The 25,704-nt window shown below is 36.8% G+C and overlaps 2 protein-coding genes and 1 long non-coding RNA gene across 4 annotated transcripts in view; 2 read left to right on the top strand and 1 right to left on the bottom strand.

Moving 5' to 3' along the window:
- The first annotated feature begins 19 nt into the window (after positions 1–19).
- creg2 (cellular repressor of E1A-stimulated genes 2) lies at positions 20–6,087 on the top strand. Of its 2 annotated transcripts, XR_014207354.1 has the most exons (5): positions 20–506; positions 2,350–2,519; positions 2,677–2,790; positions 4,647–5,583; positions 5,642–6,087. XR_014207354.1 is itself a non-coding variant. In XM_082175088.1 (4 exons), the coding sequence occupies exons 1-4, from the start codon at positions 99–101 to the stop codon at positions 4,786–4,788; spliced, it is 834 nt and encodes a 277-aa protein (XP_082031214.1). In that variant the 5' UTR covers positions 20–98; the 3' UTR covers positions 4,789–6,087. The 2 variants fall into 2 exon arrangements, 1 of the variants encoding a protein (XP_082031214.1); XM_082175088.1 differs by having other exon boundaries at positions 4,647–6,087.
- Positions 6,088–7,545: 1,458 nt separating this feature from the next.
- Positions 7,546–25,704, top strand: part of mgat4a (alpha-1,3-mannosyl-glycoprotein 4-beta-N-acetylglucosaminyltransferase A) — a 57,439-nt gene continuing 39,280 nt past the window's right edge. The window contains exons 1-2 of the mRNA XM_082175825.1: positions 7,546–7,720; positions 8,079–8,389. Coding sequence (XP_082031951.1) covers positions 8,296–8,389 — 94 coding nt within the window. The 5' untranslated portion in view covers positions 7,546–7,720; positions 8,079–8,295. The remainder of the gene's footprint in view (positions 7,721–8,078; positions 8,390–25,704) is intronic.
- On the bottom strand, positions 14,568–17,740 carry LOC309503194. Its single transcript, XR_014207552.1, has 2 exons — positions 17,674–17,740; positions 14,568–16,499 (listed from the first exon to the last, which is right to left on the bottom strand). It is a non-coding gene; the product is annotated as an uncharacterized lncRNA (long non-coding RNA).

Raw genomic sequence — 25,704 nt, 5'->3', positions numbered from 1 at the left:
AACAAAGTTTCTGGCCACATCATGTAACGCCATATCTATAGTTGCGAAACAAACATGCAGTTTGAAAGGGCGCAGCGCTAGTGAATCTAAACAACACTATGCAACTACTTCATCTGGTCATTGCGGTAAAGACACTATTATGTGTCAGTGACAGTTACACCATCAGAAGCTCGGTTTCATGGGCTGTCACCAATGATGTGGTGGACGAAGAGCTGGACACGCACTCGGACGAGGCGCCCGCTGTGCTCGTCGATAACATCGGGATCTGGAAACAAGCCTATCCGTCCTCTGTGTACAGGGACGGTTCAGAGAAGAAACCTGACCAGAAATCGAAAAGCGAGGATGTGTCATCCGCGTCCCGTGTGTTCTCATACCGTATGGAGGAGGTGAAGGCGCCGTCCAGCGTCCCGACGCCTCCGCCGCACGAGGACACGGCGAGGGTAGCGCGATATATGGCGCATTACAGCGACTGGGGTCACCTGGCAACCATCTCCACGCAGGAACAGGTGACATAACTGCCCTTCTAACTTTAGTTGAAGGCTTGCAGCTCTGTTCTAATCATTACAGGTATCAACAAAAAAGTCAGTGGTTCTCAACCAGGGAAATGTTTCCCAAACCTGTTCCTGGAGCCACAAAAACACTAACTTACACATTTTGGATTGCTGAATTTGGAACCGTATAACGTTACTTTTCGTTCTTTTTTTACTATGTCCTTCTATGGCAGAAATAGTAAGAGTAGTATGCCGTTCTGAATTCAGGAGATCTGTTAACAAGTTATCTCACCCATCCATTTCAGGCCTTGGAGTGTCTAGTGAGCGGAGGAGTGGAATCAGGGGTGTTTGATTAGGAAGAGTTTGAAAATGTGTACTTTTGGTGTTTCAAACAGAGAACCTCATTTTAAAAGTTTGGTTTGAAGACCTGGACAATCATGTAAATTAATAAAATCTTAAGGTTCCATTTGGCGTTTTTTTTTTTTTTATGCCAAGCTCACATATTTTATCGGGTAGAAATTGTGAATAAAATGCTTGTCACAAGAAACGGAAGTCGCAAGCTTGTTTCCGCCACAGGATAAATCGCTTTAAAAGCGAGAATTAAAAGAATAAAAACCTTTTTTTCTTTTTGGTAACACTTTACTTGAAGGGGTGTGCATAAGACTGACATGAAACCTTAAGCATGACATGACACATGTCATGAATATGAAGGAGGTTTTGTGCATGTTTATGACAACCTTCATTAAGTGTAATTTGCTCAATTATGACATTTTTTAAATATTACATTGTTTGAGATGTCTTTGTTATGACAACTTGACATAAACCAATATATCATAACCTGTCATAAATGTGTCATAAACATGACATAGCAGATTAACTAACGTTACTTAGCTTTATGGGTTAACATTACATTAAACTGTCATGTGGTTGGTTTTGACATTGGCTGTCATGAGGCCATTATTTATAACTGTCATGAATATATTTCTGACCACTTTTTTCCCCTAGTATTCCAGTATTAGTTATAAAATAATTTGACAGTATTAACACTTAATGACATTTTAATGACTAATTCAATTCGTACCACTGTAGTTGAGGTCAAGGAAAAAAAATCCTTGACACTGTTATAAAATTATTTGACAGAGTATTAACACTTAATGACATTTTAATGACAAATACAATTTGTACCTCTGGAAAAAAAAGTGGTCAGAAATATAATGTAATGTTAACCCATAAAGCTAAGTAGTTTCTTAAGTTTGATGATTAATGTTTATGACATATTTATGACAGGTTATGTTGTCTTGGTAATGTCAAGTTGTCATGACAAAGACACTGATAGCTTATGATGTATTGGTTTATGTCAAGTTGTCATAACAAAGACGTCTCAATTACAATGTCATCTTTGCATTAAAAATGACATAATTGAGGGAATGACACTTAATGACTATTGTCATTAACATGCATAAAACATCCTTCATATTCATGACATGTGCCATGTCATGATTATGAAGGTGTCATGTCAGTCTAATGCACACCCCTTCAAGTAAAGTGTTACCTTATTTTTTATTCTGTGGCGGAAACAGTCTTATTTAAAGTTACAGGTTGTCCCGCCCTCGCGGCTCGCTCGAAAACACGGATAAATCAGTTATAATAAATGCTGCAATATTCCATTAAAAAAAATACACCATTTCATGGTGACTTTAATCCTTATCCAGTAAATCACGTATGACTAGAAAAAATCATGGAGCCTTCAAATACTGTTGTGGACAAAAGGTTTAGAAGCACTGTATTCAATCAGTGCAATCACATTTGCATGTACAAAATGTATTTAATTTAGACAGTTTGATTTCTCCATTTTTAGATTAAAGGACTTCCTTTTGGCAACATCTTCTCTGTCAGTGACGGTCCAGCTGACAACAGCACTGGCGTTCCTTATTTTTATGTCACACCGATGGACAACACTGTAATGGATCTTCGCAGCTTCCCTTATGCCTCCTTAACGTTTTCTGAGGCGGAGGGGGATTTTTGCAGGTGTGTTTACTTGCATATATGGTTGGAATTAAAAAAACTTTACATTTAATACATATCAAAACAAATGGCATCTTTGACATGGACCGCCTTAGTCACTGAATGTGCTTTAATGATTAATTGACGTGTTTTGTTCTATGCTCACATTTTCTTGCAAAAGGAAGCAGGTTTATGACCCTGAGGACCCCAGATGTGCAAGACTCACTTTGACTGGTAAAATGGTGGAAGTGGGACCAGATGAGCTTGACTTTGCCAAGGAGGCCATGTTCTCCAGGTAATTTGCAAATTGTAAATCATACACACAGCTGTGAACTGTAACATGTGTATTCTGTTATGGTTTGTTTTCACTATGTTTCCTGTGTTTTGCCTGTTATCATTGGTTTCCTAGGTTTTTAATTAGTTCCTGCACCTGTTCTGTTTTTCATTGTTAAATCTCCCTGTGTATTTAAGCCTTCAGTTCTTTCGGGTTCATTGTTCGGTCTCATCAGTGTTATGATTCAGATTAGTGACTCATCAGATTAGTTCACTTCAGAATGAAAATTCTGTCATCATTTACTCATCCTCAAGTTGTTTTACTCACCCTCATCCTCAAGAATTTTCATTTTGAAGTAAACTATTCTTTTAATGTCCGGTACACATTGAATGATTTTGAGCTGTCCCAGATGAAAGATGACCAATTGTGGAGATTTCTAAATTTTCTATGGTCTTGGCTCTTAAAAGGTGGTATTATTGATCAACACGACATGACGATAAAACTTAAAGCTGCAGTCGGCAAGATTTTTTTGATCATATTCACTGAAACCGACACTATGCTCCGACAGAACAACATAAATCAGCCGGTTTTAGAAAAAAACAAACATGCTTCTACCTCCACCTGGAGCCTGTTATTTGTTTAGCAAAAATCCACCGCTCCCTTTTCTTCTGGTCCAATCAGCGCAGGGCTGTGTGAGATCTGACTGTCAATAACAGTTTATGCACACGCCACAGATCATCCCTCCCCCGCGCACGTTACAATATCACATGCACACCACACGCCTGAAGTTCGCAGGTGTGTTGGATTGTACGAAGTGTGATGGCGGAGAGAAAATCTACTAACAAGCTTCCAATTCCTCGGTTATTGCTATCTATGGGTAGATTAGCCAGGGCAGCCTACCTCCGAGTCCATGGGGTTGGTCAATGCTGAAGAGACAGACGCGTTCACAGAAAATCTGGTGCACACGCACTGACGAGCACGAACTCGATGGGAGGTAGTGGGGGAGGGGCATGAGAGTTGTAAACATTCTACATTTTGGCTAAGTCCCCTCAATCTGCCAGACGTGCAGCTTTAAAACTGCTTACCTCAAGCACCATTTGAAAAATTGGCATAACAATTTGGCCTCTTTTCCGTAGCCATGACCATTTCCATATTCTCCTCTTTTGACGGTGACTCTTTTTTTTGTTTTTGTTTTTTTTACACACAAAAAACACAATTGGCAAAGTGAGATTGATGTCGCTCTATTTGTTTACTACTAGCGCATGCTGATGACGTTTTATTCTTCTACACTAACTTGCATCATAGCCTATACGATTCAATAGGTGTCATCATTGTACAGTCTACGTCGTACCCAAGTTTATTAGATTCGGGTCGTACAGTGTGATTTGTAATGATCTTATAGGATTGCCGAAATCTGTAGGAAGCATAAGTGTAGTAGCTTTGTTTGTTTTTTCTCCTGTATGTTCCTCTGAGTTATTAAAGATTGTTCCCTCAAATCTCCTGTGCCATGCATGTTATAAATATTTTTACATTTTTGAGTTTTACGTCTCTGGCATAAAGCAGTTATCCTAATAACTGTTATGAATTATGAATATAATTATAATTATGAATATTTTTGAATATTCATGTTATTCGAATATCTTCGTTATTTCTTGGACTGTTCTCATATACTGATATTGATATACTACATCATTTAGCTATTTGTTTTGTATCTGATGCAGCTACAATTGTGCACTTATTTTATATCTGAAATGTTTTGCTAAATGCAACTGCTTTTGTAAAGATATGTTACTAACCAACAGAAGATTTTTTATTTCTTTTTTAGTTGGGTAAGCAGTGTGTCTGCAAATATTAATTTTTGCATGTGCTTTGTTTAGGCATCCTGTTATGAAGAAGTGGCCCCCTGGACATAAGTGGTTTTTCATGAAATTGGTTTTGCAGCAAGTTTGGCTGCAGGACTGGGTTGGAGGAGTCTCTGTCATTACGCTTGAAGAATATTTCAAAGCGACACCTTTCTGAGAATAAACAGCAGCATCCTATAATGAACAAGGTACAAGCAGAACTGAATTGATTATGGACAGAAGGTGGTTATGTTTTTGTTACAAACTACTTCCAACTAGTGGTTTTTGTAGTGGCCATGATACCGGTTCAGTGCCTCTGGATTTTGGTCCTAACGTGTTCCTGAGGATTTGTTGAATGTATGAATTTGTTTTAAGGAAGCCTAACATTATCAATGGAATAATTCCACAGTTACTTAAAGTGCCCCTGTTATGCTATCTTAAAGATTCCTAATTTTGTTTTGGAGGCATGCATGCATGCATCCCAGGTCAAAAAACACTTTAATTTCATTCTTCAAATGTGTTACAAACCTACATAGGTTTGTACAGGAAGTAAGACTGGAATAACTGACAAAATTGTTACAGGGAGTTCTTTCTTTTGGGAGAAAAAAAAACGTAATTTTTCATTCACTTCAATCTTTTGAAACTTTGCGGACATTTTACATTCACTGTATTACACAGTACATGAAAGGTAATATCTGAAAAAGCATAATAGGGGCACTTTAAGGTTGGAAACGTTTATCACATATATGCTATGTAGACACTGTATTGAAAAGAAAGCTATTAGTTAATTAAACAAACGTTAAAATCACTTCAGGCCTTCACAATGAAATACAAATACTTCAGTACACAAAGAAAATATATGTATAAGTAGTTGTAGAGATTTTTGCCTGTTTTCTCTGAAAATCACTTTACTGTGAAGTCTGAAGGTCTGACATTTTATTTACAGCTGAAGTGTGTGTGTGTGTGTGTGTGTGTGTGTGTGTGTGTGTGTGTGTGTGTGTGTGTGTGTGTGTGTGTGTGTGTGCAAAAAGAGTTTTTTTTTCAGTTGTATTCATTTCATCTAATGTCATTCAAGTTCAGTTTTACTTCTGCATTAACTTCTCAAGAACAGTGGCTTACTACTGTACAGTACATGACCTCATATGTAACTCTACCTAACACAATTACAATGTAATTGACATCTTAATGAAATATCGATTACACTTTATTTTAAGGTGTCTGTGTTACTGTGTTATTATACATTTAGGTACTGAGTAATAATAATTAACTACATGTACTTACTATGAGGTTAGGATGAGGGTTTGGTTAAAGCCTGTAATTATGCATAATTTATAGTTATTACTACAGTAACTACATGTAACAGGTGTAACAAGGACACTAAAATAAAGTGTTACCGGTCAAATATATGTCTGTGCCTTGCATTACCTCTTCACAATGATATACATGTGCTGCACAAATAAAATAAAAACAAAAATTTAATATTGTGTGGAAAGAGCAGTTTCTCATTTTGCGGTTTGTGTTTTAGACTTGATGTAAATGAATAACTAATAATGTAGTAGATTACAAAAAGGATTGATTGGAGTAATATGATTATATAATACAGAATTTAAGCTTAAAATAGAATTGCCGAGAGACCAGCAAAACTCTCTTATGTAACAGTATCTGGCTTGAGTAAAATTTTTAAAAGTGCAGTTTATAATTAATCATTTCCACTTCTAAAAGATTTCAGCTTTATCATCAGCCTACAAGTTCTCATAAACCAAACTGTTCGGTGAGACATACTGAAACAACAGAATGTGAGTCAACAAAGAGTAAAAATAAGCACATAGATAGCACTGGTTTTAGTTACACAACAATAAATAATAAATATATGACTAAATTGCAGGCTTTAGTGTTTAAAGGGAAGAGATATGCATAGAAATAAAAATAGACTATAGGTAGACAGAGTGCAGTCTATGAAAAGACTACGTCAATGAGAGATTAGGAAAGACGAAAGCAGAAGTATAGGCTTAAATACAGACGGCAATTGGTATGGGGTGCAGTAATATCACTTTTGATGACACTACATTACAATAACAAGAATAGGGAAAATAAATGAAAAGATATGAGAGAGGGTTGCATACAATAAAGGTTCAGGCCCACAAGCTATCAGTGATAGTGAAGGTCAGATAAGCCAATCAATTATTCATTAAATGTGTGTGCCCTCTGGTGCCCACTTTCAGACAGCACACATGGCATACATCTAAATGTATCTAAATATGACAGATGACTTATGAGTAGTATATGAGTAGTATAAGTAGGCTATTCTCAGGAAAGTAGAAATTAGAACATTTTATGTCTTGCAATATTTATGGGTAAGTTTTCAATTTTTAAAGTAATGTATAAAATGAAAAATATAATATATGTTATAATTCCATTGCAACTTCCTTACAACATTAATAACTGTGAAAAACAAAACAAAAACACACACATGAAATTTAAAAATATAATTATCATTATACCACTTACACTCAGTATTTAGATTCTTCTTTATGGATTTTCTAAATGTGAATTTAAAGTAAAAGTTATTGACTGACTACTGACTATACAACAAACATACAACATTCAATCTCCTAAATTGAAAAATATGTCCAATGTGAAATTTGCTGTGTGCATGTGTGCCGTGTGAGCTTGTTGATAAATACTTGCACATGGTACTTTGACAATGGAATATATTTAATTTAATAGAAAGAAAAAAAATTTACTAAAAAAATCAATAAGTAAATAAATAATACTTGAGTGAGTGTGCGATAGGTTCAGTCCGCCGTGTGGCGGCAGACAGGAGCTGTTGCTGGCTCCTGCCAATCAACGTCATTGATGGGTGGGGTCTGTTGACTCCAGCCAATCATGTGTCTGGGTTGGGCGATCGTATCTTGTGTGGGTGTGTTCTTCAGCAAAGTTTGATTGAGAGATCACACCACCGCTGAAGATTCTGGCAGGACGGTGCGTTTAATTTGGCTATTTTAACGAACATTACAAAACGTGTTTCTGCTCGTTTTTTTTTTTTGCTGGATCTTCAGTTCTTATGAGATCGAGCCGGACCGGTTGGTTGTTCAACAACAGGCTGAAAGGTAAGAAGTGTTGAACTTGGGGCTGTTGATCATGCCAGTCTGACAATTGGGGTCCTCCGACAGGTAGTCAACTCTGTTTATCTCACAGCCCCTAATTTTGTGTCCTTTTCTAACCATTCAATGTTTTATTTTACTCAATCACCCCTCCCCTATATTAATTTTCCTCTGCAGTATTTCTGAATGTCTATCGGTGATTCATTTCCTTTGAAATATGGTTGCATATTTAACAGCTATCTGTTAAACTATGTTGTAATCAATGCGGTGGAAAAAAGAAGACCGAAACAAAGACAATATATGTGGTTTGACGTCTATTTCCGTGCCTTTCCGTGAATCTTCATTTATTCATGATCTCTTCCAGTAACGGCAGGCATGAGGATTGCACATCTTTCACTGGAAATGCATCAGTTCCGCTGGGCTGCCTCGTGACTCCAGCAGCGACCGAGAGGAGGAGGAGGAGGAGGAGGAGGAGGAGGAGGAAGGGGACAGTATATGATCCTCTGAAACGCTTATGCACGCCTGGATCTGGAGGACCGGAGGACCGGAGGACCAGCTGCACGGGGAGGCGCTGAAATGAGATGAGGCTCAGACATGGAACTGTTGCCACTGCGATTGTTTTCTTCACGTCGTTTCTCAGTCTGTCCTGGTACACGGCTTGGCAAAATGGCAAAGGTGAGTTCATCTCTGAGAATCATTCAGTTATGCTGTATCACACGTGCAAGAATGCTGTTCTTGCACTATTGCAAGTGCAAGTTTTATACAAAAGTTCAACAAATGTATTGTTATCCAGTAATTTACAGTGCAGAATAAATGTGGCCTTTTAGTTGGTTTATTACTTCTCCGGCCAAAGAAAATAGTTCCAATAGAAACCAACAAACTTTGTGTCACCCAAGCATCACTTGAGTCTAAAATCTGGTCTTAAAAGTCATCAACAAGATTCCCCTGCTACCCACTCAAGTCATTCAGTAATCACTCCGCTCCACCTCCGGGTTTTTCTATTTGTCACTCTAGTGAGAGAAACCCACTCTAAGCGAACACGGAGTAAAATAAAAGAAACACTTGTTGCGTCCGAAATCGCATACTGTCTCAGTAGGTAGTACATTTGATCGAGAACTTGCTTGGCTACTGATAAAAAAGTATTTTCTATAATGAATGTATATAGTATGAATGGAATCCGGAGGTACTACATTCGTCATGTTGTCAATGTCATGTGACCCACAGTGTAAGTTGCATCAAAGCCACTTGAAGTCAAGCCTCCAAGGTTAGAAAAAAAAGTGCATTGCCTGCTAACACTGTGGTATGCAGGGAAAAAGACCAGAAGCCCTCTTTTCTTGAATGGATGTCAACGGAGGATGGGTTTCACTACGCTGAATGAACCGCTTTTGTTGGAAACCGGCTTATTTAAAGGGATACTCCACCGAAAAATGAAAATTCTGTCATCATATGCTCACCCTCATGTTGTTTCAAACCTGTATGAATTTCTTTCTTCTGCTGAACAGAAAGGAAGATATCTAGAAGAATGTCAGTAACCAGACAGTTTTAGATACCATTGACTTCCATAGTATATTTTTTTCCTAATATGGAAGTCAGTGGTATCTAAATCTGTCTGGTTACTGACATTCTTCTAGATATCTTCCTTTCTGTTCAGCAGAAGAAAGAAATTCATACAGGTTTGAAACAACATGAGGGTGAGCATATGATGACAGAATTTTCATTTTTCGGTGGAGTATCCCTTTAACAAATCGACAGTCCATCGGCTGATCTTCAACATGTTTGCTCTTAAAAATTAGTTTTGGATTCTTTATTTTTACAAATGAAAAAAACGCTGTTTTATTAGATAAGTCACTGACAATTGCGCGACAGGTATGATTCCGTTTACGGCACTTCTCATTCATTTCTATGGTATCTATCCGCAAACAGTGATTGACTGTCTTGCAACTCTGAACGAAAATCAATGACGTCAAGGCTGTAATGTGATTGGTTATCAAGGCACACTTGATCTAAGTAAGCCGATACGCTTTCTCTAATAGAGCCACAGACCCTCGTATCTCCCAATAATAAGACCAGTAATGCAATAATAAGACATGTGATGCAACCTGAACCATAATCACATTGTGTTTGTTCATTGGCCAGAGGAGAACTGGTCTCCTGACTGAACCTGGTTTCTCCCAAGGTTTTTGTTTTCTCCATTCTGTCCCCGATGGAGTTCGGTTTCCTTGCCGCTGTCGCCTCTGGCTTGCTTAGTTGGGGATACTTAATATTCAACAATATTATTGATCTGACTGTACTGACGCTGTTGCATGAGAACTGAACTGAGCTGGACGATGACATCATTTGTTGCAGAACTGCTTTATAGAGGAAATGAACTAATTTAATAATTGATGATCTTTACAATGGAACTGAATCCACACTGAACAGACTTCAGCTGAACAACAGCCGAAACGCATCATGTTCCTGTTATCACTGTAAAACTGTAGTGAAATCTGTAATCTACAGGGTGGGCCATTTATATGGATACACCGTAATAACATGGGAATGGTTGGTGATATTAAAGTCCTGTTTGTGGCACATTAGTATATGTGAGGGGGCAAACTCCTCAAGATGGGTGGTGACCATGACATATACTAATGTGCCACAAACAGGACTTTAATATCACCAACCATTCCCATGTTATTACGGTGTATCCATATAAATGGCCCACCCTGTATATTGTATAAAGCGCTATATAAATAAAGCTGACTTGACTTAATGTCAAGTGACTTAATGACTTCATTTCGGCTACTGTTTTGTAAATATTGTGAATTCGGACATAATACTCCTCATGTACTGTTTTTTTCCGGACTAACTGACTTCCTCAGCATTGCTCACCTAGGCTGAATTCTGAATAGCATTCTACTCTTACTTTTTCTGCCATATTTGGATATGATATCAGTGCTTCAGTGCTTAAATATCGACATGCTTGGAATGCCACCTCACCAATCAATGTAGAGGACCAGAACTGGTGTATAATTAATATGCAATTCCTTAAAACAAACGAAGACACCCTTTTTGTTTAATTTCCATTTTTGGTGAATTTTATTGCAGATATTAATTGTAGTAACTGTGGTATTTTGGCCTAAACTACTGAATACTTTGGTTATAATTTACAAGGTGCTTGATGGTTAAATAGCTGAGCTGGTGACCAAAAGGTTATAAGTTCAAACCCCGCAAGAGGGGATCAATAAACTGATAATGGACACCACAGGTTGTGAGAACACTTCCAGTTAGCTGCAGCTGCACTATAGTTGACATTAACCTTAAAGGAATTCATGTTTTCTGTCCATAAAGTGTCTAAAGGGCACTCTGGACATGTCTTAATGTTGGAAATTTGAGTTGAAAGAATAATACCCCAAGTACTCTATTTGGAAATCGATGAGCTCTGGTGCACATTGTGACAGCTCATTGCTCTATGGTCGATCTTTCTCTAGTTAAATCCATCCCTGTATTGATTAGAATTGTATAAAGCAAAGCATACAGTTCTATATGCTGCTTGATGATCTTTGCCAAACTCTGATCTGATCTGATTTTCGCTGTGTTATGCAAGATTTCTCCTTGGGATTTAGCCAAATGTAGAGGTTGGCCAATTTGCATTCCGCATCATTTATATTCCCGTCACAAACAAATGGGAAAGCATTTGTAATCGCTACGAGATGTTGTAACACAATGCGTTATCACAGATATTTCATTCCACTTTCATGCAACTGTTGAGGGACATTTTTGCTCTTTGGTACTTGGGAGATTTGTTTTGCAAATCCGTTTGTTTGATTTTGGTGAATTGAATTCTGCAATTACATTTGCATTTCTGTATGTCTTTTTTTTCTCTCTCTACCATTTTATTAAGCAGTACGCACATTCACATTATACAGACGTTTAGATAACTATATATTTGTCTCTTTGTACCATCAAGCTATAAACAGGATCTTCTACAAAATCAACCTTAAAATTCAAGACTCAAGGCTGTATAGTAGACCACAGTCCTGGAGAGGAATCTTAAAAATTAAAAACCCTGTTAAGGTTAATTTCATTGAAGATGCTGTTTATAGCTTGAAGGTACAAAGAGACACTTGTGTGTCAGCTTGTTGGATTAATCTCTGAAATGTAAGCTAAATCCAAAAAATGTGATGCATAACTTTAGCTGATGAATATTGTAGTTTGATCGAAAAAGCTTTGAGAGAGAAAGGTCAAAGAATTCATTGACATGAAACCCTCCCACATATGTACACACCTCGGAAGTTCGTGGAGGGCATTGATGTCACTGTATGTAGTGACTCATTATGGCATAGCTCGATGCCACTCGGGTCTGAATAATTCTCTTATTGACTTGCTGCTATGTTGCCTTTTCTCAGTCAGGCTCGCTCTACATGATATCGAGTGTTGTTCGCTGTTTGTATGGGCCAACACATTTACAATCTTGTTATTTCAGTCTTATTGCACTGTTATTTCCCTTTAAGGTTTAAAGTTCAACCTGATTAGAACTTCAATATATTTGCAGTTGTTGTGGGTGTCTTACTGGTATGCAGTGCTCATTCTCATAGTATATACTTGTCAGAGTAGTTGATTTGTTCACTTCAGTGAATGCTACATGAAATGGAAAGTAAAATAAGCTGTGCTGACTGCTGAGTCAGTTATGAATATGATCTTGTGATGCATCATGGTTTATTGAATCACATATGTATTGTGTCATGAGTCATGACAAGCTTGTTCAAATTAATCAGAAAGGGGAGGGGATTGTGTCCTTTAATCAACTTAACGGTCATTGCTGTATGGTTTTAATAACACTTTATTTACCACAGCAACAAGTTATATTTACTTACATTATTTTAAAGTATTTTGTTCATTTTTATGTAACGTTAAAACAATGCACACTATGGTTCAAACATATGGGCTCTGTAAGATTTTGTTTTTAAAAGAAATTAATAGTTGTATTCAGCAAGAATGATTTAAATTGAAATTGAATTAAAAATTACTTTCTATTCATCAAAGAATCCTGGAAAAAGTAGGCCTATTACGGTTTCCATAAAAATATTAAGCAACTGTTTTCAACATTGATAATTAATAAGAAGTATTTCTTGAGCATCAAAACAGCATATTACAATGATTTCTGAAGGATCATGTGGCACTGAAGACTGGATTAGTGAATGAAAATTCAGCTTTGCCATCACAGGAATAAATTGCGTTAAAAAAAAAAGGTAATATTTAACAATGTTACTGTTTTTACTGTATTTTTGTTTTGATTAACAAGATTTTTAATTAACGGCTAAGGCTTCTGTAGTTTACTGTGGCACGGTGAAAGATCTGGCCTCTTAACTGAAAGGTTATATCTTCAGAGCCCATAAGTGTTGATCTGTGACTCTTCATTATACCTTTGATCAAAGCACTTAACTCCAGGGGGCCCTTTAATATGCTCGCTGGAAGTTACTTTGGATAAAAATGACAGCTAAATCAAATTAGTAATTAGATGGCACCTTACATCATTCCACTTGCTCTCCTGTTTTAGTACCAGAGGTTAAAATTGCACCATTGGCTTATACATCCTATTTTCTTTTCTTCTCCTCCGCTGAGCCCACAGAGGCTTTGCATCCTCAGGGTGTGTGGAAAGCACAATGGGCCAAAAATAGCGGGCCGGGGAAGGCTTGATAAGCCTAAGAGGAGCAGCGAGGGAGGGCGCAGTTTTCTAATGGAGCTCCCAGAGAAGACTCAACGCTCATCACATACACTTAATGCTTGTGCTTCTGTTTGGGCTGGATTGTTTAGCTTCGGGAGGAGCTCAACCCACGCGTGCCCTGTCGAGAGGAGAGCGAGGGGGCCGTGTTAAGCACGCTTCTGAGAGAGAAAAAGAGTTTTACAATAGAAAGATAATGAACTCTGAGACTTTTCAGCATGTAAGGAACCAGAATGTTCTCATTAATAACCATTGTCTTGTTCAGAGTGATGCTAGTTGCATAATTCCCTCCTCTGGCTCCAAGATCATTCCAGATCATTCTGCTATCAGCGTTTCAGACAAGTCCTCATTGAGTCACCATTATACTCTTATCACTGTGGCATCCTCCGCCAGTCTTCCTCCATATTAGGCTGGAGAACTCAACCATTGTTGTTGAGCCGAGTCCTTGAACATTTCCAGCCCTTGACATTTTTCAGTTTCACCATCTCATGCGCCCCATTTTTCCGGTGCCAACGGCAGCAGTTCTCGATAGCTGTCACTTGAGCTTCTGTGATGTCATTTCTGGAAGGTGTTATTTGCCTCTCTTTGTTACCTCTCTGTCACACTCACACTCACACTCACACTCACACACTCACTCACTCAATGTCAGGTGGTGTGTAGGTATAAAATAATGTGTGCTACATTCTTTCTCTGTAGGGTTGGTAATTGAGAACCGGAAAATACTGGAACATTTGGTTCTATTATAGGAACATTGTATTAAAATACTTAAGGAACGTTCATTCTGCAGGTGCCATTTGTTTTCTTCATATTCATACACGTGTAAAAATTTATTTTGCAATTTATAGTCAATGCCAACTTTACTAGGTTAATATACTTGATAAATGTCAATACAAATGTGGTAACTTTATATCATGTTGTTTAGATTGTATACTGCAAACTGGTACCATCACAGTTTTTCCTTTTTAAGTAATTAGCTATTCCATAAATAAAAAAGCTGTCATAATGACAATCAGGAAATTTTGGTCGCGTTGAGTGAGATTCACCAGCTTTGTCCATTTTGTTCCTCAGTGTCACATTTGCCAGTTTTGCATTAGTGTGGGTAGTACAATGCCACCTAGCGTTCAGAACAGCAGCGTATCATGTACCGAAATAAGCAAAATCATGATATCGTTATTTATCGTAAATAAAATCTATACAGATATTTTCCCAACACTGATATACCGTGCAACCCTAATTAGTATTAGCTTAACGTTAGCCACTTTACATGGCCGCTCGCTCTAACATTAATGTTAACTGAGATAAATGTACGTTCTTATCAGACACAAAGTGTTTGTGTGGAGTGTGGAAGCTAAAGAAGTACAGTACAGCGACGTCTAACTTAGCATGCATTCATCATCTACTATTCTGTGGAGATGAGTCAGCGTCATCAACTTCATCTTTGCCTCTGACATTGACTTGGAAAACACTAGTTTATTAATAAATATTAAAGTGTTTAGACAGTCTTTTTTTTTTTTTTGTCACATTTAGAATCATTACTTTTGCCGTTGCGCTGTGGCAAGCTTTATGCATTTGCATGAGTACTTAATTTATATTTTAAATGCTCATTATCATGGTTTAATAATTCTCTGTAATGTCTAACAATGTTAGAAATGCTACACACAAACCTAATATTCTTTATAAGCCATGAAACTAAAACTATTATTGAACTGCATACGCCCAACAAAAATGAACACGATAGGCTGAATCTGAAACATTTTTTAATTTTGCATTAACTTTGAGTGTTTCAATGTAAATGTTCTTTAGCTAGTGTTTCTAAATGTCCCTTATTGATGGCTCCATTTTCACGGCACCAGATTACCACACCTCAAGTGAACCAGTATTTAATGCAGTAATGTTTATGCGATTTTTTTTCATGGTTTTAGATCGCTTTCTCTCTGACTCTCATTCCCCCTTAATCTCTTTCCCTCTGGAGGAATGGGATTGGATTTTTTTCCTACTGTGCTCACGTTAGTCAAACATGCTACAGAGAACATAATAACAGTGCTATCATTTTTTTTGTAGATGTTTGTTTGTGCAGTGGGTCTGACTAGGTGTTTTACAGATGTACACTGCATCGGTGTGTGTGTTTTAATGTGATTACTCATCAGATTTAGCCTACAGCTATTTGAGGATTTTCCACTCTCTCATATTTCATCATTGATCTGTTTATTTTATGGTGGTTTTTGCTTATATAAATACAGAATTCTGCTCATACCGCTTGCAGAATCTACAAGATGTGCATCTTTTTTTGATATGATGAATTATCAAATTTTTTTTAGTTCTGCCCTGATAAAGTTATTTGACAAAACCGATATTTACAATTATTCCACAAGACATATAGTTTATAGGTAGTTATTTTAATTTGGTTCTAATAGAGTGGTATTGGTATTTTTGTAGGCCAGCCCAAAAGTTAGCATCACCCTGGTTCCCTCATCAAAAACCCAATAGGAATTTTTGATTGGCGTTTGGATTATTGCAGAAAATAAGGTCTGTGACTTTACACCACGGTTGCATGACTTCAGTGTCACATCACTAAGCTTCCAACAACTCTTTCAGTCTTTGTTTAAAAACATTTACCTTGGAAGTTTGTTTTCCTTATAAGTATGCCACAGACTGTAGCTGTTTCAAGCATTTAACCTACAACCATACAAAAAACCCATTGACTTCAGGAGAATGGAACCGCAAGTGATAAAATGCCAACTAATTTCCAGGTTTTGGCCAACAAAAATACGTCGCCAGGGGCGTAGCCATCATTTCAAAAGTGAGGGGGACAGAATGCCAGGCGTTATACCAGTTTTGTTTTTTGACAGGTTTTTGCTTAATTGGCTTAATATGCTATTTATGTTTAAAGCAATAAAACAGAAAGAAAGAAAGAAATGCAGATGTTCTGTACTTTATACTGCACATAGCCTAGTGTTCTATATTGTACAATATTGTTTACATATTTCAAATAGTTTTTTGTGTAGGCTACGTCAAACTTCAAGCTTTTAAAACTACTTCAAACTTTCAGGTTAGGCTTTTTCAAGACAACTTAAAGTTTGTCTACAAAAATTTGTATCTAGGGCTGGGTACCGAGTTCGATACTTTTTAGGTACCGACCGAATTGCCTCGATACTATCGAGTATCGAAAAATGACTTGTTTTTCGATACCAGATTTCGATACCTAAGGGGTTAACTCGTCAACGTCAGTGCTCAAACAAATACATATGAAATGCACAACGACACACCTAAAGTCGCTCACGCACATACACGCAAACTCTACACACACGAGACGCGCGGAACTCTCCGCGCACATACTCACACGCACAAACTGTCCACGCACATACTCATATGAGACGCGAGCACACACACACACAATACCCTAAAGATGTGGAAAAGTCGATCAAAAGTGTGGCTACATTTCTCCAGGCTCGATGCCAACAGCGCGCGATGCAGTATTTGCGGTAAAATAATTGCTGCAAAGACCGGTACCACGACAGATATGAAGCCCTTGACAGTGCACGGAGTAAACATAAGAGCAGAAAGTTGCTGCGTCTTCGACTGGTAAATGAAGAGATACCTTGTTGATCACTCTGACTGTGTTTATATTGCAATAATGACCTACTGAATGTACACTGCCGTTCAAAAATGTGTTGGTTAGTCAGAATTTGTTTCCAGTAAGGATGCATTAAAGTGATCAAAAATGACCTTAAAACATGTGTAATGTTACAAAATATTTCTGTTTCAAATAAATGCTGTTCTTTTGAAATTTGTATTCATCAAAGAATCATGAAAAAAATGTATCATAGTTTCCAAAATATTAAGCAGCAAACTGTTTTCATATTTCTGAAGGATCATTTGACACTGAAGTAATGATTTTGAAAATTCTGCTTTGACATAACAGGAATAAATTACATTCTGAAATATATTCAAATAAGATTTTAAATTGTAATACTATTTCACAATGTTACAAGTTCTACTGTAATTTTGATCAAACAAATTCAGCTTTGGTGAGCATGAGCTCTTTATAAAAAAAATGTTGTTCCTTTGTGCACTGGCTAAGGAGCATGAGTCAAACTGAAAAAAATAAAACCAAAGTTTTTCTGAGGTAATGTGTTATGTAATATTGTTAAAATGGATTTCATAAAATTGGTATCGAAAAAAGTATCGTTCAGGAACCGGTATCGAAATCAAGGTATCGGTATCGGAATTGGTATCGACATTTTTTGAACGATACCCAGCCCTATTTGTATCTAACAATTGTAAAGTGTTACCGAATTATATATGGTAAACATCATGTAGCCCATTCTACGCCCATGTACTCTGTACTGTACATGTACTGCCCTCTATTTTTTGTGTGAGCAGTGCACCAACTGTTTGACATGTAACATGACATGTTACAGAAAGTTGCATATACGGTGTGTGTGTGTGTGTGTGTGTGTGTGTGTGTGTGTGTATGTATGTATGTGGCGGTCTTCTGGGACACAAGGATGCATAAGTGTTTTAGTGTTGTAGTTTACACTACAAATGCGATGTGGTTCCATATGTTTTAGACCAACTCTGATTTTATTTTGTGGTTTTGTAAGATTACCATTCAAGGAGACAACACATAATATCAAGAACCAAGGGTATGTAAACTTTTAAACCGTATAATGGAATGAAAATTTTATGATTTCAGATGATATTTTGTCTTGTGGAATATCTGTTATGAAGCTTCTTCAGGGCAGAGCATGAAAAACAATATCACATTTTTATGATCTGTCTTATTTTTTTGTTACACATCTTACCGATTTTTCTACATACCCCTGTTCTCATAAGTTTTACACATCCTTTGCCTGTGGCTTGCGCAGAAATGTTTTTAGGTGCTGTGACTCTCTTGTGTCACAACTTATTAGAAAAGACTGAGGATTTCCATCATTCTGTAGGCTATGTCCTGCAATTAATGAATGCCATTGCTTGCTTGCTTTCCCGACACATGAGCTAAACTAGGAGAGGAGGAAAGATGAAGTCATTCATTGTTTGTTCGGTCTGAGAACTGCATTTGTATCCCTGCCATTCCAAACCCCTACCTTTCCCTTTGTTCTTGCTCATGACTCTCTCTCTCTCTCTCCCAAAACAATTCACCACATGTCATATGACCAACACAGTGACTGTCACATTTTCTCTGTCTGCATTCCTTATTCCCTCATTCATAGGCTTTTTATGTTTAGCTCCATTCATTTAAACAAGCCTAGTGGTGATGAATTCAAACATGATCTCAGTGCAATTGATTTGGAGATGCCAAACTCATGTATTCACTCTGAATGTGAAAACTGATGCCGTCAGTCTGGCTTCATGATGGGAGTAACACATTTTTTAGTAAAATATCAGATTTTTATTTTATCAAATATCAAATATTTAGTAAATATCACCTATTTTGACGTACATTTCCCTTCTAATTGGCCAGTTTTGTGTATAATTGCTAGCGTTAAATTAATAATTGTTCAGTATATTGTTATTTATTTATAGATGTCTTTAAAATAATTAAATTTTTTTCAAATTAGTGTTCAGCAATTTTGTACATACACAAACACACACACAAACACTATATATATATATATATATATATATATATATATATACTAGCAGTAGTATACAAATATATATATATATATATATATATATGAAGAGTTCAGATGCAAAAGCCTCTAAGTGCCATCTGAAATTTTCTTCTAGAATGATCATTTTTATCAAGCTTGTATATTTAAGTTCAGTAATTTCACTTAAATAGCAATGAAAATGACCTATTAATTGTCATTTAAGTGAAATTACTGAACTTAAATATACATATATTTTATACTACTGCTAGTGTATACTGTATATATATATATATATATATATATATATATCAAAATTATTTCAGTTATTTCAAAGGTCCTTATAGACAACAACAGCAAAAGAACCAAAACCCACAACGACACTGACCAAGCAAATAAATATAGTAAAGAATAGGATAAAAACAACAAGTTTTTGGCCACAAAATTCATTTTATTATGTATAATACATTTATTAGTTATTATGTAAATCACATATCTTTCTTCGTGCTCTCTCTGTCTCCCACTCAAACGCACACACATACAGTACGGGCCTGGTATTGACACACACTTGCGTATTTTCAGCGCTGCTCTGAAGATTTTATCAGTAAAATAGTTTAGCAACTTAAAAGCTACATGACGTTTCTCACGAGGTGCAGATAAACGTAGTTCCGCTATTAGTAGACGCTGGTAGAGACGGACTGAATGAGGTAATTCACACATGCTTAATCTGTCTCTCTCTATATAACTGTACTAGACTGCTATCAGTGGCTGACGCCACGCCTCCATTACTAGCTCTAACACGATGTTTTGGAATTAGCAACGGAGGCTTGGGATGAGATGCGTAAGAAATTTGTCAAATTTGGACAAAAACCTGACAAACGTCTTTAAATGCATCATCTGAACAATTTTTTGAGGTGTGGTAACCGGTGTAACTCGGGTGTGCATTATTTTTCTAATAATTTAATGGCCCGTCGTCAATTATTCGTTACGTTTGTGTGTGTGTGATTGTACAAAAAAAAAAAATTGCTAAACATTTATTTGGAAAAAAGACATTTTAAAGATATTTATAAATACGACCATTAGGATATTATTATTACTGTTACTGTTATCACTAAATTTTTTAAGAATTGTTACTGTAAATAAGAAGAGGAAATAAAGGGTGGGTTAGTTTCCTTTTGGCGAGCTGATCTTGACTGCAAACAGCTGCAACTCTCTCCCTGTTTCTCATTTATTGTGTATGCGACAGAAGGAACATGTTGTGAACTTTGCGTATCCCTTTGGGTCTTGACCTCTGCACTCTGTCCTTGTTAAAAAGCATGCGTTGAAAGCATGTGACTGTCCTCTGAAGACACTCTCTCTAACACACACACACACACACACACACACTGATAACCTTGTGTTGCTGTATACCCTTGTCCCAGTGATTCTCAAAAGTGCTTGTGTCGGTTCTGCAACTTTGTTTAAATAACTTCCTGTTCCTCTGTTTAACGTGCAGTATTCATCATCATTAGAAAGTAGCGAAATCTAATTTCCAGTCTAAAGCAGCTAGAGGCTTCATGTTTTAAAATGATAAACTTCAGTTTTTAATCTCTCATCAGTTTTCAGTCTGGCATCTGGTGCAACATCCAATCTACTTTAACCGTTTTTAATTTCTTAATGCACATTTCTGGTCTAAAATGAAATGATTGGTGCATGTTATTCCAAATATAAATGTTTGTTTAAAATGTATTTACTTTATCAGCTGACATCACTTACAGTAGGCCACACTGGCAATATGATAATATTGGCTATTGGTTAAATAGCTAGTATAATGTCATTGTTTTAGCAAACTCATATGCAGTCTTTTTCCACTCAACTCCCAATTAGGGGTGGGCGATATGGCAAAAATACTGTAAATAAGAAGGTGATCAGAGAAGTAAATTTCCAAGGAGGGTGTGACAAATGTTAATTTCCTTTGTTTTTATAGAGTAGCCCTCTCTTCCAGTTTTTCCAGTCAATACCATATCACGTTTTTTTCCCCCAGGAAAATCATGATTCAAGATTTAATCACGATTCTTTTTCATGTGGGTTTGGTTATACTGTTTTGCAAGTGACTGAGCTGTACAGCCAAACTAATGTCCCTATTTTAAAAACAAAGCCTTATTAGGTAACAAAATATAAAATGTAAAAGAATGCCAGACATTTAGGCCAAAGTGGCGAAGAAAAAGCTTTATTTTCTTTGTTATTGGGGATTGGGGGGTGGGGTGCGAGATCTGCTCGGTTACAAAATAAAACATATATATAAAACCCTACTGTACATAACGGATAGCAAAAAACTAGGAAGAAACAATTATTGAAATGAAAAATAAATAAATAAAATTGTTAATTTTTTTTTAAATAGATGTGGAAAATATAGCTTTTCATAATCCCCTCAAAAAAGTACACTGCGGTCACGTTTACCGTTGCTTGCCAAAATATCGCTATATATTCTGGAGTGTTCCATGATTGAATATAAAAGTTCACACATATTTCGCCCATGTTCAAGTTGTTAATGCAAATCGCCATGTTGCCAGCAGAAAGCTGCTTGGTTTGAAGGACAGTTCTGTGTGAGCAAAGCTTCATGCAGTCATGGGCAATGGACCTTTTTTTTGCCTGTGAAATTGCACCAAAATTTCACTAATGTGACTAATGTGACTTTGTTTTAATTAATACTACATGCTGGTCTTAAATGTTTTATTCTGATTGGTCAGTCGCAGAATTTTTGTATTACTTTTCTATAATAACTGCTAAACTCTATAAATGACAATTGTCCTATTCAGCTGATTTCCTGCATAACTGTGCAAGATCCATATGTCTCAAGTAGCAGTGTAAGTGAGCTAATACAGTCAGCCAGTCATTATAGTAAACACAGGGTTTATTTTGTGATTTATATGACTACATTATGCCTTATTTCATTGCATAACATGTATAGTATTTCACCTCTTCTGGCTCCAGTCAAATCCCAATGGATAAAATCAGCTCTTGCCCTACATTATTTCCACCTCAATATTCTCTTTCACTCGGGCATATGTCACGTTATATAAGTTTAATGGGTTGCAAATGCAGTTTTCTGTTGTCAAATACACTGATTACTATGATGTCTACAGATGGGTATCTGAATGGACCTGAGCATGTGTCTATATTGCCTGCTTTTTGATGATATATGACATTGTGCATCAAGACACATCAAATATTTTTGTGTAATGAAATACAGAAGCAACAACAACCCCATTTTAAAACCCATTTGGTGCAGGATTAAGATTATTTTCCTTAGAGCTGTTCATTAACATGCTGTTGACAGGCAGGTTGACAGCGTGATTGAACAATATGTCAATTTTTTGTCATCTCTATGTAAATCAACAGCTCTTTTCTTAGCAAAGTAAGCTTTATCCAGCACCAAATGGATTTAAAAACTTGGTTGGAACTTTTGTATTACATCAGAAATGCAGTGAATCTCCCCACACACTCTGTCCCATCCATCACATGCACTTCTTATATGTACATCTGGGTAAAGGCCTGAGAGAAACAACGCAAAGAGAAAGGAGGCAGGGATTGTGGGGGAGAGAAAAAGATAACAAGATTAGTGGGATGTGCAACAGTTTATGTGCTAATCCATTTAGAGTGGCTGCAGTCCGTCAGGATATTAGGTGGACTATCTGTGGTCGAGGCAAACACTAGGGTAATGCTGATTTAAGGGCGGAGTGTCCTTCATGGCTGGTTTGTAGATTTTTGCATGATATTGTGATGCATAAAGAACTAATTGAGAAGGACTCTATACAAGTGGTTCTAATCTCAACTAGTGGCCTGGGTTTTCCTCAGTAAACTTCCAGTGGGGCCGCAGGATGACTTTAGTATTTCAATTAATTAAAAGCCCCTAAAGGGACATGGTTGTGGAAAAAAAGTTTATTGGGGGGAACACATCATCTCACCTCCCATATATATATGTGTATATGTATTTCATCACCATGTCCCTTTAGGGGATCTGTAGAAATCATATTTCATATTTTTCTTTTTCCCACCTCAACCAATTTATTTTATTAAAGAATATACAGTTCTTGAAACTTCAGGAATCACAAAATGAAACATGGTTAATTAAATATATCATTAGTCTGTACTTCTGTTAATAAACAGTTGGAAAACAAGCAGCTTTTCCATATTTACAGAAATAAACCCAAAAATATTTTAGCCTATATGAGAAAGGGGGCCTTTCAATCAAAAAGGTTGAGAACCACTGATCTACACCAAACACATGCACTTTAAAATTTTGATTTAATTCGGGCTGATATAATAATTTGTCAATAATGCAAAAGTTTTTGTCCGACTGAAATTGTACTTGTCTGTTTTGTGAAATTGGACTAACAGACCTAGACTTGGACTTAGAAGTAGCTTGGCGTTGTTCATTACACGTTATCCAGACTACAGTTGGCCTCGGCGTAGTGCGTTTGCTTTGAAAGTGAGAGGCGACGTATTCAATACTTAAATTATATTTGTTTATGCCTTGTTTTATGTATATACCTAGACAGACAAATACATTAAGACTGTTGAACGACTACACAAGCTTCATTATAGCTGTGCTTGTTCTTGTGTGAACAGGGAATTAGAATTAAACAGGTTTTTTAATGCTTTTCTCACTGCTACTATAAGACTTCTATAAATCATGTGAAACTGTATGCCGTTTATCAGGACAGGGAGGTTACTAAATACTGCAGAGGCGTATGTAGGTATGTAAACACAGGCAGTAAAGTGCTCCAGTTCTGACGTCAATTTCATGAAAATTTCCAAAGGAGATGTTTTTCTGCGGAGTGAATGGCCTGAGTGTACTGAGGAGGGAGCTCTGGATTGTGAAAGTGTCACTGAGATTTTATTGAAAGAAGTCTCTTATGGTTGCAGTTATTTGACAAAAAATACAGTAAAAACTAATGTTTGGAAATATTTTTTTACCATTTAAAATGACTACTAAAATAACTATATTTTAAAATGTACTTTATTCCTGTGATGGCAAAGCTGAATTCAGCATCATTACTCCAGTCTTAAGTGTCACATGATCCTTCAGAAATCATTCTAATATACAGCTCAAGAAATATTTATTTTTAAGCATTTTTTTGCTGCTTAATATTTTTGCGGAAACTGTGGTACGTTTCAGGATAGTTTGATGAATAGATACAATGCTTTTAATAGGCCTGTTTACACCTGGTCACTTCATGCGTTTTCTCTGATTGCATAGCTATCCGATCGTGAAAAGACCAGGTGTAAATGCCCTCCCAAAATGCTTTCGAGACGGATTTAAATCCGATCACTCAAACCACTTCAGATGAAACTGGGAATTGTAAATGCATCTGGAATGAAACTGAAAGCAAGTCGCAGATGCTCAACACACATTTTAATTCAAAGTAGTGTGACTAAGCTGATGCAGCTCTTTCTCCTATTGAGGTCTTTGATCTTGAAATTAGCTGACGATAAATAAAACGCAGCGCATCTGTTGCTTTCATTGACGTGAACTCTGTTAAATGTGCATATAGTGTGGGAATTAAAAGATCAGATTTGTATTCGTTTTTTCGGAGACACATTTATGTAGCCAAGTGTAAATGCAACTGTATTAACCAATCATATAGCTATATGATCAGTAGAAACAAATGATGTGACCAGGTGTGCAGGCCCAATATGTACTGAGCTGTTCAGTATACAGGTTTTTGTTTGAGCCCAAACACTTTTCTCATCCTGTGTGTGTGTGTGTGTGTGTGTGTGTGTGTGTGTGGTGTAAAGCCCTTAAGGATGGAAGCAGCTGATTCTGCACACATCTATTGTCTCTCGTACATCACTCAGCCCCCAACAAGCTCTCTGCCCAGGGCTGCAGCAACACCATTCCCCTTATTAAACTTGTGGTTATGTGCGCGTGCGTGTGTCTGAGTGACACTAACACATAACAGCCCTGCAGCCCTTCAAAGTGTGCCGTCTTAATTTAGATTACAACCTAGAAGCCTGAACACATCTTTCCCACACTCAGCGTAATGTCATTTTCTTTACAGCAACACAGGCCTAACATTTACATTTTGTTTGCCGACGGTGTCAGATCAAGAAAATCTGCTGATCTGCTAACAAACATGTAATTTGATGCCCTTGTTATTGTTGGATTGAGTGCCTTTTCTCTTCAACATACTAAAGTCATTATCTTTTGGAATATGAGAGTTTCCCATTAGCACTGGCTGATTGCCTGCCCAAACCACAGAGGAGTTCAGTAACAGTTCAGCTTGATCAGTAATGTGGTATTGAGCACAGTGAGCTGTTGTGATTTTAGATGCAGGCATGCATCAGTCTTCTTGTATAGATATATTACTCAGAACTGGTTTACCAGCCACCATATTCCTGCAGGTTTTTTTTTTTGTCTTGTGTAAATTGAATCTGTCTAGCTATATATTTTAGCTGTTTCTTTAACCACAGGAACTTTTTATAATTTGTGTATATTTTTTTAAATGTATGACTGGCTCTCATTTGTTGAATTATTTCCACCAAAACCAGCAATTTTACCACCGATAAAGGTTCTTTTCAAAAGGTTGTGTCAAAAACAGCAGTTTACTATATTTTGTTAGACTATTTAGTAGGGCTGGGTGATAAAACGATAACGATATGTATCGCGATAGACACGTAATCAATATCAATAAAAAATGCGTTTGATA

Source organism: Leuciscus leuciscus, assembly GCF_965113295.1.
Source record: "Leuciscus leuciscus genome assembly, chromosome: 7".
Lineage (NCBI taxonomy): Eukaryota > Metazoa > Chordata > Actinopteri > Cypriniformes > Leuciscidae > Leuciscus > Leuciscus leuciscus.
The sequence above is the reverse complement of the archived record's forward strand: the minus strand, read 5'-3'. Positions and strand labels throughout refer to the sequence as shown.